The sequence below is a fragment of the Thermobia domestica genome, chromosome 4, assembly GCF_964235325.1.
Source record: "Thermobia domestica chromosome 4, izTheDome1.hap1.1, whole genome shotgun sequence".
NCBI classification, from domain to species: Eukaryota; Metazoa; Arthropoda; class Insecta; order Zygentoma; family Lepismatidae; genus Thermobia; species Thermobia domestica.
Genome location: NC_137457.1, coordinates 296,408,985 through 296,421,910, shown reverse-complemented (window position 1 = coordinate 296,421,910; position 12,926 = coordinate 296,408,985). Strand labels below are relative to the sequence as shown.

General features: G+C 38.0%; 1 protein-coding gene across 7 annotated transcripts in view; it reads left to right on the top strand.

Moving 5' to 3' along the window:
* The window catches only part of LOC145684212 (E3 ubiquitin-protein ligase RNF19A-like), a 278,535-nt gene that overhangs the window by 246,018 nt on the left and 19,591 nt on the right, over window positions 1–12,926 (top strand). For all 7 annotated transcript variants that reach the window (XM_081756280.1, XM_081756286.1, XM_081756283.1 and 4 more), the window contains 2 exons: window positions 5,541–5,736; window positions 6,356–6,551. In XM_081756280.1, the coding sequence (XP_081612406.1) occupies window positions 5,541–5,736; window positions 6,356–6,551 (392 nt within the window). The remainder of the gene's footprint in view (window positions 1–5,540; window positions 5,737–6,355; window positions 6,552–12,926) is intronic.

Here is a 12,926-nt window from a genome sequence, read left to right as displayed (position 1 = left end):
ATCACAAAGCGTCCAGAACTTACGAAAAACACGTCACTTTCCGTGTACTTTTTGAACTCAGAAGTCAGTTAAGAGTCTACGCTGTAATGTTTATTGCATTCTTTTAACTTGAACGACATAATCTTGTTCCCTTTTTTTATTTTTTTTTCGGAAAAAATGATCGAAGAACTCCTTCATGATTCGGGTATCTGTTTCCGAACGAGTGGGTGGATTTCAACAAATCTCCTTGCAGGATTTCTTTAGAACAATCTAGAGAAATATTTGATAAAACGTCAGCTCTTTGGGAAGGTTCATGTTAAATGTTGTAATGCTGGTTAACATCTGAAACATATGCAACACATCATACATTTTTCTGTGGGTGGTTGTTAACTTGAGTACTTGAAGAGGAGGTTCAGTGCAGAAGTGCATTATATATAAAGTCTACACAAGTTAAGACGGTTAATTATATTAGAGACGTAATCTTATTTTATTAATTTTCTTTTACTCTAAGAAAAAGCAAATTCTAATTTTCCATATAAAAAATTGATCATTTTACATTAGAAATAGTAAGGAAACAAGATGGGAGAGAACTTTCGGAAGTGAGTCGGCCTTGGACTTAAATACTGATCTTGGCTTGGGCATCTAATCCACGATGGTATGTGGTTATGAGATTATACACATTTGCTACCTCATATCCTGGAACAATGGTGGGCAAACTATGGCCTGCTGATCAGACACGGTACCGCGAAAGGTTTTATCCGGCCTCTGTAGTCCGGATCCCCTCCCCCTAGAAAAAAAAAACTAACTCAACATACGTACACTTTCTCAATAAAACTATAGCTTGGAAATTTGATCTTACATTTCATCTGTACTCTTTCTCTTATAAAAACAATCAACTTCTATATTTTTTTCTGAAAATATCGGGGAAGTATTTTAGAATTATTTATCCTCGGTGCAGAATAATACTCGTTCAGTTCTTATAGACATACTGACCTGGATGGGGACCTTGTAATATTGGACCCCCAAAGCTTGGATTCCTCGCAACAAAAATTCCTTAGTGCGCATCTGAAATTAAGTATTCCATTTCGTATACTTCAGTGAGAACTGAGGATAGTCTATCAATATAATTGTATTAATTTTTTTTTTCTCAGGAACGATTGAGCAAGAAATTCTTGAGGAACGGAATTTCGGACTGAGACAAAAAGTGTTAAAAGATAGTAATGTTACAGGAGAAAGAACGTTTATTCGAGACTAACCGTCTAGGATCTCTCGAAGTTTCGTTAGTTGCATGGTCGGTTGGTCGTCTTGGAGCCGGCTGGTTTCTACAATCAATACTCGCTTCGTTCCTCTACTGTGACCTGGCTTTGGCCGCTGATTTACGTGGGAGACTCGTCAGCGTGCCTAGCAAACAACCTACTCGCACACACACACTGGACAAGCCGCAGTTAGGGGTTACTTCGTTCGCAAATTGCTCCCATACAAATCAAATTTGGGAGCCCATTGTACCGTAGCGCTAGAAGTGCACTCTCTCTTCTAATGCATTTGCTTCAGTAATCAATATCTTAAAGTGAGATGGCTACGTTTGTCGGGAGTAGATCTGGATTCGTGTTCTTTTGCAGAAGAAGCCAAACAAGAAAGCAATTGAAATAAAATGTAAATGGTAAAATATCGGCAGCGTCAATTTCTGCAGCAAATATACAGGATGTTTCAGATATATGCGGCCGAACTTTACGGAACACTTGTAGATGAGAAAAAATATGCTAGCACTAGCTGTAAGCAGCCGTTGTTTTCAGGTCTTGATTCACAACCTGGATAAAAAGAAAAAAAAACATGTCCCTAAAGAAATGTTTTACAACCATTCCATTGTCCCAGTATTTATTCTCTACTGTTGTACAAGTCTGCATAACATGTATGTAATGGTAGTTGCATATAGGCAAGGGTTCTTAGAAACAACCAGAAACTTCCATATATGTTGACCCCAGCCAGACCCCAACCCCGAGCAGAAAGTCGAGAAACTGCTTCATACCCGATTATATCTGATCTGTGTACAAAATTTGGTATCTTAGTGACCTCTTTATGCGAAAAGCTAAAGACGAAACACGCACAATATTTATTATTATTATTATTTATTATTATATAGATACGGAAATGTTTAGTTTCATATGAAGGACGGTGCCAAGGGTGGACCAAAATTAGTCTGACAAATCTGATTATTTAAAAATATCTTAATTGCATTGCCTTTGCATTAATATGATTATAATATATTCATATTGTATCTAATATGACCTATGACGAATGTGTGATGCATTCTGAAGCTATCTTTAAAAAAAAAATGAAGCCACAACTTTGCTCAAGGAGGGACAATTTGTAAGGAAGTCGAGGCCAGGACAAAATATAATTGGGGGCCATATTCCATTTTTCTTGGTCCCTCTCCCTAAGACAGTATGCTTAAGTCATAAATTTCCTGATTTTAAAAAAATTCTGTTCTGCTTATTCTATGTCTGATTCCGTATGTGCAGCCCAATTAGGGACTGCGCTACGAATATTTGAAAGTAACTATGAAATCTGATTTTTTTTTTTTTTTTTCGAAATCAGTCCAGTACCAACGCACGCCCTTCACTTCGCAGAATGGGCTTGGTGTCCAAAATAAATGGTCAAATCATATTTTCAAAAAAATGTATTCATTCATTTATTTAGGTGTTGTACAGTTGTGAAATTGTAATAATTTATACCTAGTCATGTACAGAATGTGTGGTGTGAATTTCATTTCACTTACGTATGTCTTCCTTGATGTCGTAGTTTCCAGTAACAGCAGCTCCTATTGGCCCTTAATCTTCATGGCCTACTCAGTGTTCCCTGGGGACTTCCGAACCAATAGCGTAATTAGGGACGGCTATCAATCGTTCTCCAGAGACGAAAACAAAAAGTAGTGAATGATTTATTTCAGTGGTTCCCAACCGGTGTGTCGCGAAATTTTAAGTATAAAAATAATGAAATATTTAATAGTTAAAACCAACTTTGAGATATACTGTAGACTGTACCAGTCAATGCCTTCAGCGGTAACAATGCTCACAAGGAACAGACATGAACGTGTCATCCGGACATCCGAATCAAACCTAGTCCGTTCGATAAACATAACAAAGATACGTTAATTAAAACAAAAGTGCCATGAACAATGTAGTAAGCCCCTGAGGCCCATTAACCGTGTTAGTATAAAGAAAATCGTGGACTCGCAGTGAAATAGCTATTGCATCAACGCTGTTCATTGGAAAGTAATGGTTTATAGTTCATTCTCTTCAGCATGAAACGAACTTTCCAGTGATGCTATGTATTGGGGGCCCATAACGTACTTGAACAGGGAAGATTGGAAGAATATCTGAAAAATTCCCTCCAGAAATCCCTCCTATCAACTTTAGCCTCCTCAAGTAGCCCCGAGTAAAAGCACACAATCCAAATGTATCTCGAAAAGTATTATAGTGGATAAGAAATGTGTGTACAAATTTTTGTATTGGTAGACAGAATATGTGTGAGGGGAAAGCATGTATTGGTATTGTATTGCTGACTTTCCAATGAACAATGTTGATGCAATAGCTATTTCACTGCGAGTCAACTATTTTCTTTATATTAACAAAGTTAATGGGCCCCAGGGACTTACTCCGTTGTCCAAGGCACCTAATGTTTTGTGTATGAATATACAGGGGTTTGACAAAAAATTAAAACGTTTGCAAAAGTGTGAAAATCATACCTAGTAAGGTGTGGGGCCTCCTTTTGCGACCAAGACAGCTTGGATTCGACGTGGAATGGACGTATACAGCTCCTGAATCGTGGTGTGTGGAATTTTGTACCATTGTTCCTCCAAAACATGCTCCATTTCCTTTAGGAATGCTGGTGGAGGGTAATGAGACCGAACACTCCTTTCTAACTCAGACCACAATAGCTCAATGATGTTCAGATCTGGTGATTGTGGGACCCAGGGGAGGTGTGATAGCTCCTGGTCATGCTCCTCAAATCATGATTTCACCGTTCTTGCAGCGTGACAGGGCGCCAAATCATCTTGGTAGATGCCATCACCATCAGGGAACAATATTTGGGCTATGTGTAGAACCTGGTCCCCCAAAATGGCCTCATACGCCTTAGCATTCATCATTCCATGCAGGGCTACGATGGGACCTGCGGAATACCACGATATCACTGCCCATACTGTAACTGAACCACCCCCATGCTTTACAGTTAGGAGCAGACAGTCTATATCATAGGCCTACGACGGTGTTCTCCATGCGTAAACGTGATCGGTTGTTGGAAACAAGGTGAAGGTCGGTTCATCGGACCACATTACGTGTTTCCACTGCTCATGAGTCCATGCCTTGTGGTCCTTGCACCACTGGATACGCCTTTTCGCATTCAGTGCTGTGACCAGGGGTTTGGCGACAGCGGCCTTGCCATGAATTTTCATTTTATGAAGTTCCCGTCGCACTGTTTTCGATGAAACCGGGTTCTGTAGGCCGGAATTGAGTTCAGACGTAATTTTCATTGCAGTGGTCTTCTTTTTAGCTGCTACAATCAGTTTTAATGCCCTCCGATCCCTATCTGAGTGGATTGTCTTTCAACCACTGTTGTGCTTTACAGACGTCGTTTGCCCATGAATTGCCTATGCCCTCGTAACATTGGATACAATGCATTTCCATATCCCCACAATGCTCGCCACTGTTGCCACTGAAGCTCCAACCAGACGGGCGCCAACGATCATGCCTCTTTGAAAGTCTATCAGGTCGCCCATTTGACCGCACCACTTTCACACCACGACATCCACAGCTGAACGGGTTACTGCTGACGGAAGAGGAAGGTCCACATGACACATTGAAAACAAAAAACGATCGGGAACCGCAACACGCGTTGTACAGTGGAAGGCCAAACTTACGTGTCCTATATGAAGTGTTTTTAGATTTCTTTGTCTACCCCCTGTATTTTTGTTACAGGGGGTACATTTATCGAATGAACTAAGTTTGATTCGGATGTCCAGATGACAGGTTCATGTCCGTTCCTTGTCAGTACTACATAGTCACTGCTTCATAAAAGCTTATAGTCTTATACTACTAATATTTTTAATATATTAATAAAATGTAAAGGAAATGTGTTGCGATGTCATCGTTGTATCATCAGTTGAAAAAAAAAAAAAGACTGGGGACCACTGACTTACTTGACAACTGCAAATGAAGCTTATGAACCACACAATTCCTTGACAGAACGACTGGCTGTGTGCTTATAAACCACGCCTCTGTCGAAAGCTTGAACCAATGAAAGACCCTATGGTATGAAATTTTCTACCTGGTCGTGTATAATAAGCATCACTGGATAAAATATTGTACGCGTATAATTGTGAATAGAGACCTTTTGAAAGAAATTAACGACTTCCTCTTCTTAAAAAAGAAAAACAGTTTGGTATTAAACAGAAATAGGTAAAACAATATGTGTGCATATCAGCCTATAAACTATATGTACGATTGTGATTGTGAGATTCCATTATCGATATTATTAATCTTGTGATTTCGTTTATCTTCTAGGTTCTAATCTCTCCAGTGCTGGCTGGTCTAGCTGTTGGCATTGGTGTTCCCATTCTCCTTTTCTACGTATATGGTGTAGTTCCTGTGTCATTGTGCCGATCAGGCGGCTGTGGAGTCTCCACTTCCGGTGCAGGGGTTCGGTTTGACTTCGATGATGAAAATGATCTTATGGTTGGACTAAGCGCACGAAATACTGGTGAGTATTATAAATATTTAATTTTGTTAATTTCTCTCGTCTGAGTGTAATGGATGCAGGGGCACATTGAAGGGAAGCCATGGAATTTTGGAATCCATCCCTTTACGAACTTACAAGAGGAACCCAAAAATAACTAATTTCCTGAGAAAAAGCATAACTTTTTTTTTTTTTTTTAATACCATAGATGGAGTTGTGCTAGTAATTTACTCCCGAGTATTTAAAAGTATCTGTACGTATAGAGTATGTTACTCACAAATGCGTCGAAATGTTTACTAAGTTAATGCTAATTTTCAATGGAAACTCTTAGTTTTGTCAACGACTTACTTATTTACATAAACACAGTGTTGTTTCGTCCGCTTCACATTGGCTTTATGAAAATGCCTGAAATCCTTTTTCATTGTATAATGTGACTGAAACAGCAGTGTGTGTTTATGTAAATAAATGAGCCGTGACAAAGGTGGGAGTTCCCGTTGAAATTTCGGCATAAATAAATATTTAGACGAATTCCTGAGTTCAAGTTAATAGTTATAATCATGCGTCAGTTTAGTTCCTTCAGTAGACTATAAGTTGTTAAACCATCACGAGAAGTCTTGGAATAATGTTATATTGTAACTTCTAGATGCTGCTTCCATGGACGCTGTGAGCCACCGTGGTGGTAACCCATCGATTGGCGAGGTGTCGTTGTCCTTAGGGAGTGGTAGCCAGTTGGAACGACTCGGTCGGGAGAGCGACAGAGAATCTGCAAGCAACGTGGCGTTGGCGGGAGCTAGTCTCGCCGGTAGTATAGCATCAAGTTTATTGCCAGGAGGACAAAGGTGAGCGTATGCAAAGGTGTGCAAGGTGTCCCGAAAATCGTGTAACTCTTACTAAGTACTTAAGGAGTAATTATTTCTTCTTGAAAAATAACCTTACATGTATGTTAACGTAATTTTGAAGTTAAAAATACGGAACATTTCGTAACTTTGAACATATTTTTCTTCCCTAAATCCACCAACAATCTGTTAGTCACGAAATAGATGGTTTTTAGAGTCCACGATATAGGAAACTTCAACAGTTAGCTCGAAAATTTTCATTAATTTGATTATTTCCAGGGTTCATACACTACCAGAAAAACCTGGAAATCTGAGAAATTTATTTTGGAAGAAAAAAATCCTGGATGATTCAGGAAAATCGATCATTTCTAGTAAAAAACCTGGAAATATGAGGGAAATAGAATTCAATATTTTTGTATATTTTGAATGTATTCAAGTATGGGACAAAAGTATTTACTAATTAATTCCCTTAGTAGGTTTCTCAACGTAATATTTTTTTCAACTTAAATTTTATTTATTTTAATTATTTACTTTCTGTGACTCATTTAATTGCAGTCGTTCATTGGAGAGAAGGGTGGCAGTTTTTAAATATATAAATATATTCTTAAAATTTGTGTTCTCTTACTGTTAGTTTCTTCCACTAGACCTGGAAATTGCAAAATTAATACTTAGAAAACCTGGAAAATTCAGAGAAATTGAGTTCAATATTTTTGTGTGATCCCTGATTTCTTTTCACACTAACATCATATTGAACAGATTTCAGATTTTTGTTTTCAAAAGAATATATGAGGCGTTCCGGATAGTAAGGACGAACTCAACAAAGACTTGTTTCCTGAACATGCGCTCTGAACGGTCAAAATAATAATCTGTTTATTTTCGAAATGTTCCTAAGGGAAAGACTTCCACAGCTATACATATAGGCAGCACTTGAAACATAGAAACATTTGTAGTACATTGTATCTTTGAGTATTAATCTCAGAGACTTTTTCCTGCTGTCCTCTGAATAATTCACAGTCCGTGGACAAACTATAGTTATTTTACTTTAAAACTGCAATATACGTAACTTGAACAGAGAACAGAGTTCGTAGGGAACCAGGAAAATCTGGGAATCAGGAAAATCTTGGGAAAGTCAGGGAAAATGATACTTAAACTGGAAATCAGGGAATTTTCTTTTTTTAAACTGTGGGCAAAATTTGCTTCACTGTGCCGTAGGATACACTGTTGTTAGCAATTTCTTTCTTAAATTCTTTTTTTGCAACCGAAGTTTCAATATATTATATCGAGAAATTAAGGTGGTAACTTGTATTATTATTTATTTATTTTATTAAGTAATGTATGAAGATATGATTTATTAGTGACAGAACCTGATAGCATTCCTACGTCAGACTTAGAAGAGCCAGAAGAAGGAGCTGTGAAAATTAACTTACTTTTAATTCTGCATGATGTAAATCGGACTTAACCTCCGAGTAGGTAAAATGGTTAACACTTTTTAAGAATGTCCTAATAAAGCAGGAGGTATTGTTTATAAAAAGGATTTTCTTTAAGTAACATGGAATTGCAGACTGCCAGAATTCACTCGACAGATGCGACACATATTTCTAAGTTTAAGATATGTTTTGAGAAGCAGACGCATGTATCTACTCTTTTTCAATCAAGTGTTATTAAATAAACTGTAGTAGTACTGCTCAATCAGCAGTGCACTCTACTTCTAACATAGGTCTATATATTACCCAAAAAAAAAAAAAAAAAAAATGTGTATAACTTGAAGATGTCCTAAAATTTAATTACTTGATCAGTTAGCAAATCTGTGGTCAGTTTGTTTGTCTACTTATTAACCAAGCCTTTATTTAGTTCTTATATGTATATTCTTTATTAGTGGACCTTTATTTATCAGATGCCGCGGGCCAGGGAAAAATGGTCAGTGTGGCCCTTTGAAATCACAGAAATTTCAAGGAAAAAAAAATTTTAAAAATGTAGGAACCCTGGAAGAAAAACCTGAAAACATAAAAATGTGAAATCTAAAATAGTTAGGTAGTTGAGAACTTGATACTAAGATGAAATTAAAGCAATATATTTTTATATGAAACTAGCAGCGTTCACCCCGCTTCGCTGGGGTCACCCCGGAACGCAATAAACTTTGTTACTTAGATAATTTTTACTTTTTCGCTTTCAAGTGATATGATAAAAACCATAGAAGATTGCAGTAAATGTTAACATTATATCGCCTGTCATTTATGTTAACCCGCCGAGTGACACGGTCATGTGGGTTGCATATAAATACGTTTATTTTTACCTATGATGAACTAACAAAGGATTTGTACGTTATGGACACTTGAATGGTCAATTATCTCAAGACACTGGTAATTGAAAATTAAAGTGATATGATAAAAACCATCTAGGGTCCAAATCTTAATAACCCCCCAAAAATGAAAGAAATTGGTTCAGCCGTATTAGCGTGATGAGCTAACAAAGGATTTGTACGTTCTCTTTTATATATATAGATAATACCTATACATATGGACATGTAGAAGCAGAAATGCAGAACTGAAGAGATACGAACAGAACATATACTAACCCTACTTGCAATAGGTAGCAGAGGGCACACAGTAATCAGAAAACTGTTAAGAGAATTAGTTTTCGTTGTCTGTCTCTGTATGTAATACAGCGACCAGAATGCCTACAACTAATCAAATCGTAGCTGATTTTTGCTCTCTCAAAATAAATGAATAATGAGGAGGAATTCTTCTTACTTCAGAGAAGTTATTTTCGATAGAAAAGCCTTCAAACGAAGGTCTTCCTTATTCACAATGAGCTGTTATCTTTCTTTCGGGAAAAAAGTTTGAGTGAGCACCAGGAAAGAAGCCCAGCCTTCTCTATGTGTGGAGATTTTTAAAGTTATCTGTAGTGTGGTAATCGCGCAATTTTCAGAGGACTTTGTCAATGTAGAAGCTGTCCCATAATAACATTGCTTTTGTATTTAATAAACGTGATAAATTTAACTGAAAATATTCTTTTGTAGAGACATTCTAACTCGGGTCTTTTAGGCAAACGCATTTCACTAAAGACATTTTGTTCTTGTTGATCTTCATATCAAAATATAAGTTATGAGATGCTAAAGAGAAGAAAAGTGGAGATGAAAATAGACTACCTGGCGGAAGGGGTTCAGGAATTCCGTTACTTAGAGAGTAAAATAATAGGCAATAATACAAGGCGCAAAATTTCCGGTCGCCAGGTCGTCACTGGCAACTAAAAATTTAGAGCTGGCGACCAGTGTTCATTACGAATGGTTCCTACCTAACTCACAGGACTGCACAGTGCCTGTTTCACATTAAATAATTGTTACTCAGTGACAGAAAACACGGAGTGAGTTGAATCAGACACTGAAAAAGATTTACAGTGAGATTCCCAAATTTGCTTTCAATTGTCACATTTTATGCAGTTTTACTTGACTACTGCTTCATATAAGAAAGGCTTCAGCAGTCTCAATAGAGTTAAGACTGCCTACAGGAATTCATTGTTGACTGACACACTGGGTAATTTGCTGACCATTTCCATCAATGGGCCTTTACTTAATGGCTTTGATCCGAAAACTGCAAACGACAACTAGAGCCTTTCTATTTGAACTGTGCCTCTTCTGGCGCTACTGTCAATGTGTGTGTTCCTGTACCTCCCTCGAAAGAGGAGGGACAAGTTGCTGCGGCCGAGATCTTTCATTTGTTAGATGTGGAAGCGTCGCCTCAATGAATTATTTCACAGGCTTCGCTCTGCACTGTCTTGTTAGCTATTCTAAGTAGCCTACGATCTTCACTCGTCAAGACCAAATGACTAAATGATAAATTGGCAACACGGCTGAGGTCATTCACTTCTTTTTCATAAGCAAAGGTAGTTTCCTCCGTCATAGGGCGGCGGGGGTGGGGCCGAAGTATAGTTCGCATAGTTTCCGAGGGCACACCTGAGATAGATAGACTCTAGTACTTCAGTGCAGAGAGAAAGCGTTACACAAACGTAAAGTCTTGAGATATTTTTTAACATGTATATAAATTGTCCAGATCACAATCGATTACCCTAAATCTAATTTTAATTTTATGCCTTGATGTGGCCTCTTTGTCAAATGAAAGGCCGATGGGGGGCTCATAATTTGTACGTGAGAGATACTGGTGACCATCATTTTTGGATTGGCGAGTGCATCTGACTGAAATTTTGCGCCCTGCAATAATACATACAAACAAAATGAAAAATCCGGAATGAATCAGGTGAATAAAACATTCGAGTAAAAACAAAAGCTTCTAACCAGAACATGGACATATACCTCAAGAAAAGGCTGTTGAAAGCATACGTATATAGTGTGGCATTTTATAAATGTGAGGCGTGAACTCTAGAAGAAGAGAAAAAACGGGAAATAGAAACTTTCGAAATGTGGTGCTGTATAAGAATGTTGAAAATTAGATGGGTGGATATGGTATCAATGAAAGAGTATTGGAAATGGTACGGGAAGAAAAGAGCATATATAGAAGACAATTTCGAAAAGGAGATATAGGAGGATTGCATACATTATGAAAAGTGGAGAAATGACGCTACTAAGAGGAAGGCTGTGATTGAAATACATATAGACCAAATAATACAAGATGTAGGGAAGGAAAAGCACATGGAAATAAAAAGTCTGGCTCAGGATTTCACAGCTTTCCAGAGTCTATCTTTCCCTTAATCCTCTATTCAAACTAGAAGTAGTAGAAATAAACCGTTTTCTGTTTTAATGTTGATCGCTATAGTACAAAAACGGTAATAGATACTGAGAAGCTGTTTTCTGCAGTCGATTAAGTGTCCTAAGAATATCTACCTTTCCCTTAATCCTCGATTCAAACTAAAAGTGGTAGAAATCAATCATTTCCTGTTTTAACGTTAATCGCTATATATCAGAAACTGTAATAGATACCGAGAAGTTTTCTGCAGTTCTTTAAGCGTCTTAAGAATAAACTCAATCACCATCCGAATCTGTCTACTAAAACCGGAATTAGGAGGGATCTACTATTTCCGGTTTTAATATTACTTTTCATAATATAAAAACTGCAAGAGGCAGCAAGAAATTGCTTGTTGATATATTTTCAGCGTCCCAAGAAGTTGTTTCTCTAGTGAACCCCTCTAATACAGCCGCAAGTTATAGATTTATTACTACTGGTTTCAGCATCGAGCCCACGTAGTTTGGAAGTCTACCATAATTTCACAATGTAAAACAGGGAAACTCATTTTTTCTCCCTTTTAATGTGTATATAACATGGGCTGAAAAGTCCCGGGCCTAACAAAGAAAACCCCGTTTTTTTGGTTCAAAATTAGCTTTATTCATCAACGTAATCTCCATGAAGAGCAACGCAATCAGTCCAGCGCCGCTCTAACATTTCAATACCACTTTTGTAGAACGATTTATCTTTTGCCTCACAATAGGCCTCAGTTGCAGCGATAACCTCTTCATTTGTGCGAAATTTCTTACCGGCGAGCATTTTTTTCAGGTCTGCGAACAGCCAGTAGTCGCTGGGAGCCAAATCTGGCTAATACGGTGGATGTGGGAGCAATTCGAAGTTCAATTCATGTAGTTTTGCCATTGTTTTGATTGACTTGTGACACGGTGCGTTGTCTTGATGATACAAAAGTTTTTTCTTTGCCATATGCGGTCGTTTCTTTGCAATTTCGGCCTTCAAACGCTCCAATAACGCTATATAATAGTCACTGTTAATGGTATGTCCTTTCTCAAGATAGTCGATGAATATTACACCACGCACATCCCAAAATACCGAGGCCATAACCTTGCCAGCCGATTGTTGTGCTTTCGGGCGCTTTGGACGAGGTTCACTAGTTGCTGTCCACTCAGATGCCGATCGTTTTGATTCCGGAGTGAAGTGATGGATCCATGTTTCATCCATGGTCACATATCGACGCAAAAAGTCCGGTTTGTTACGTTTAAACATGGCCAAACACTGCTCAGAAGCATCAACACGTTCTTGTTTTTGGTCAACAGTGAGCAAACGCGGCACCCACTTTGAACAGAGCTTTCTCATAGTCAAATGCTCATGCAATATAAAGCCAACACGTTCTTTTGATATCTTTACGATGTCAGCTAACTCACGCACCTTCACTTTTCGATCATTCAAAACAAGTTTGTGGATTTTTTTTATGTTTTCTGATGTTACTGCCTCATTTGGACGTCCACTGCGTTCTGCATCATCGGTGTCTCTACGACCACGTTTGAAGTCAGCAAACCAACGTTTTATTGTTGTTTCTGATGGAGCGGAGTCCCCATAACACTTTTCAAGCCATTGCTTCGCTTGAACGGTATTTTTTCCCATCAAGAAGCAGTGTAAAATTAAAACACGAAATTGTTTTTGA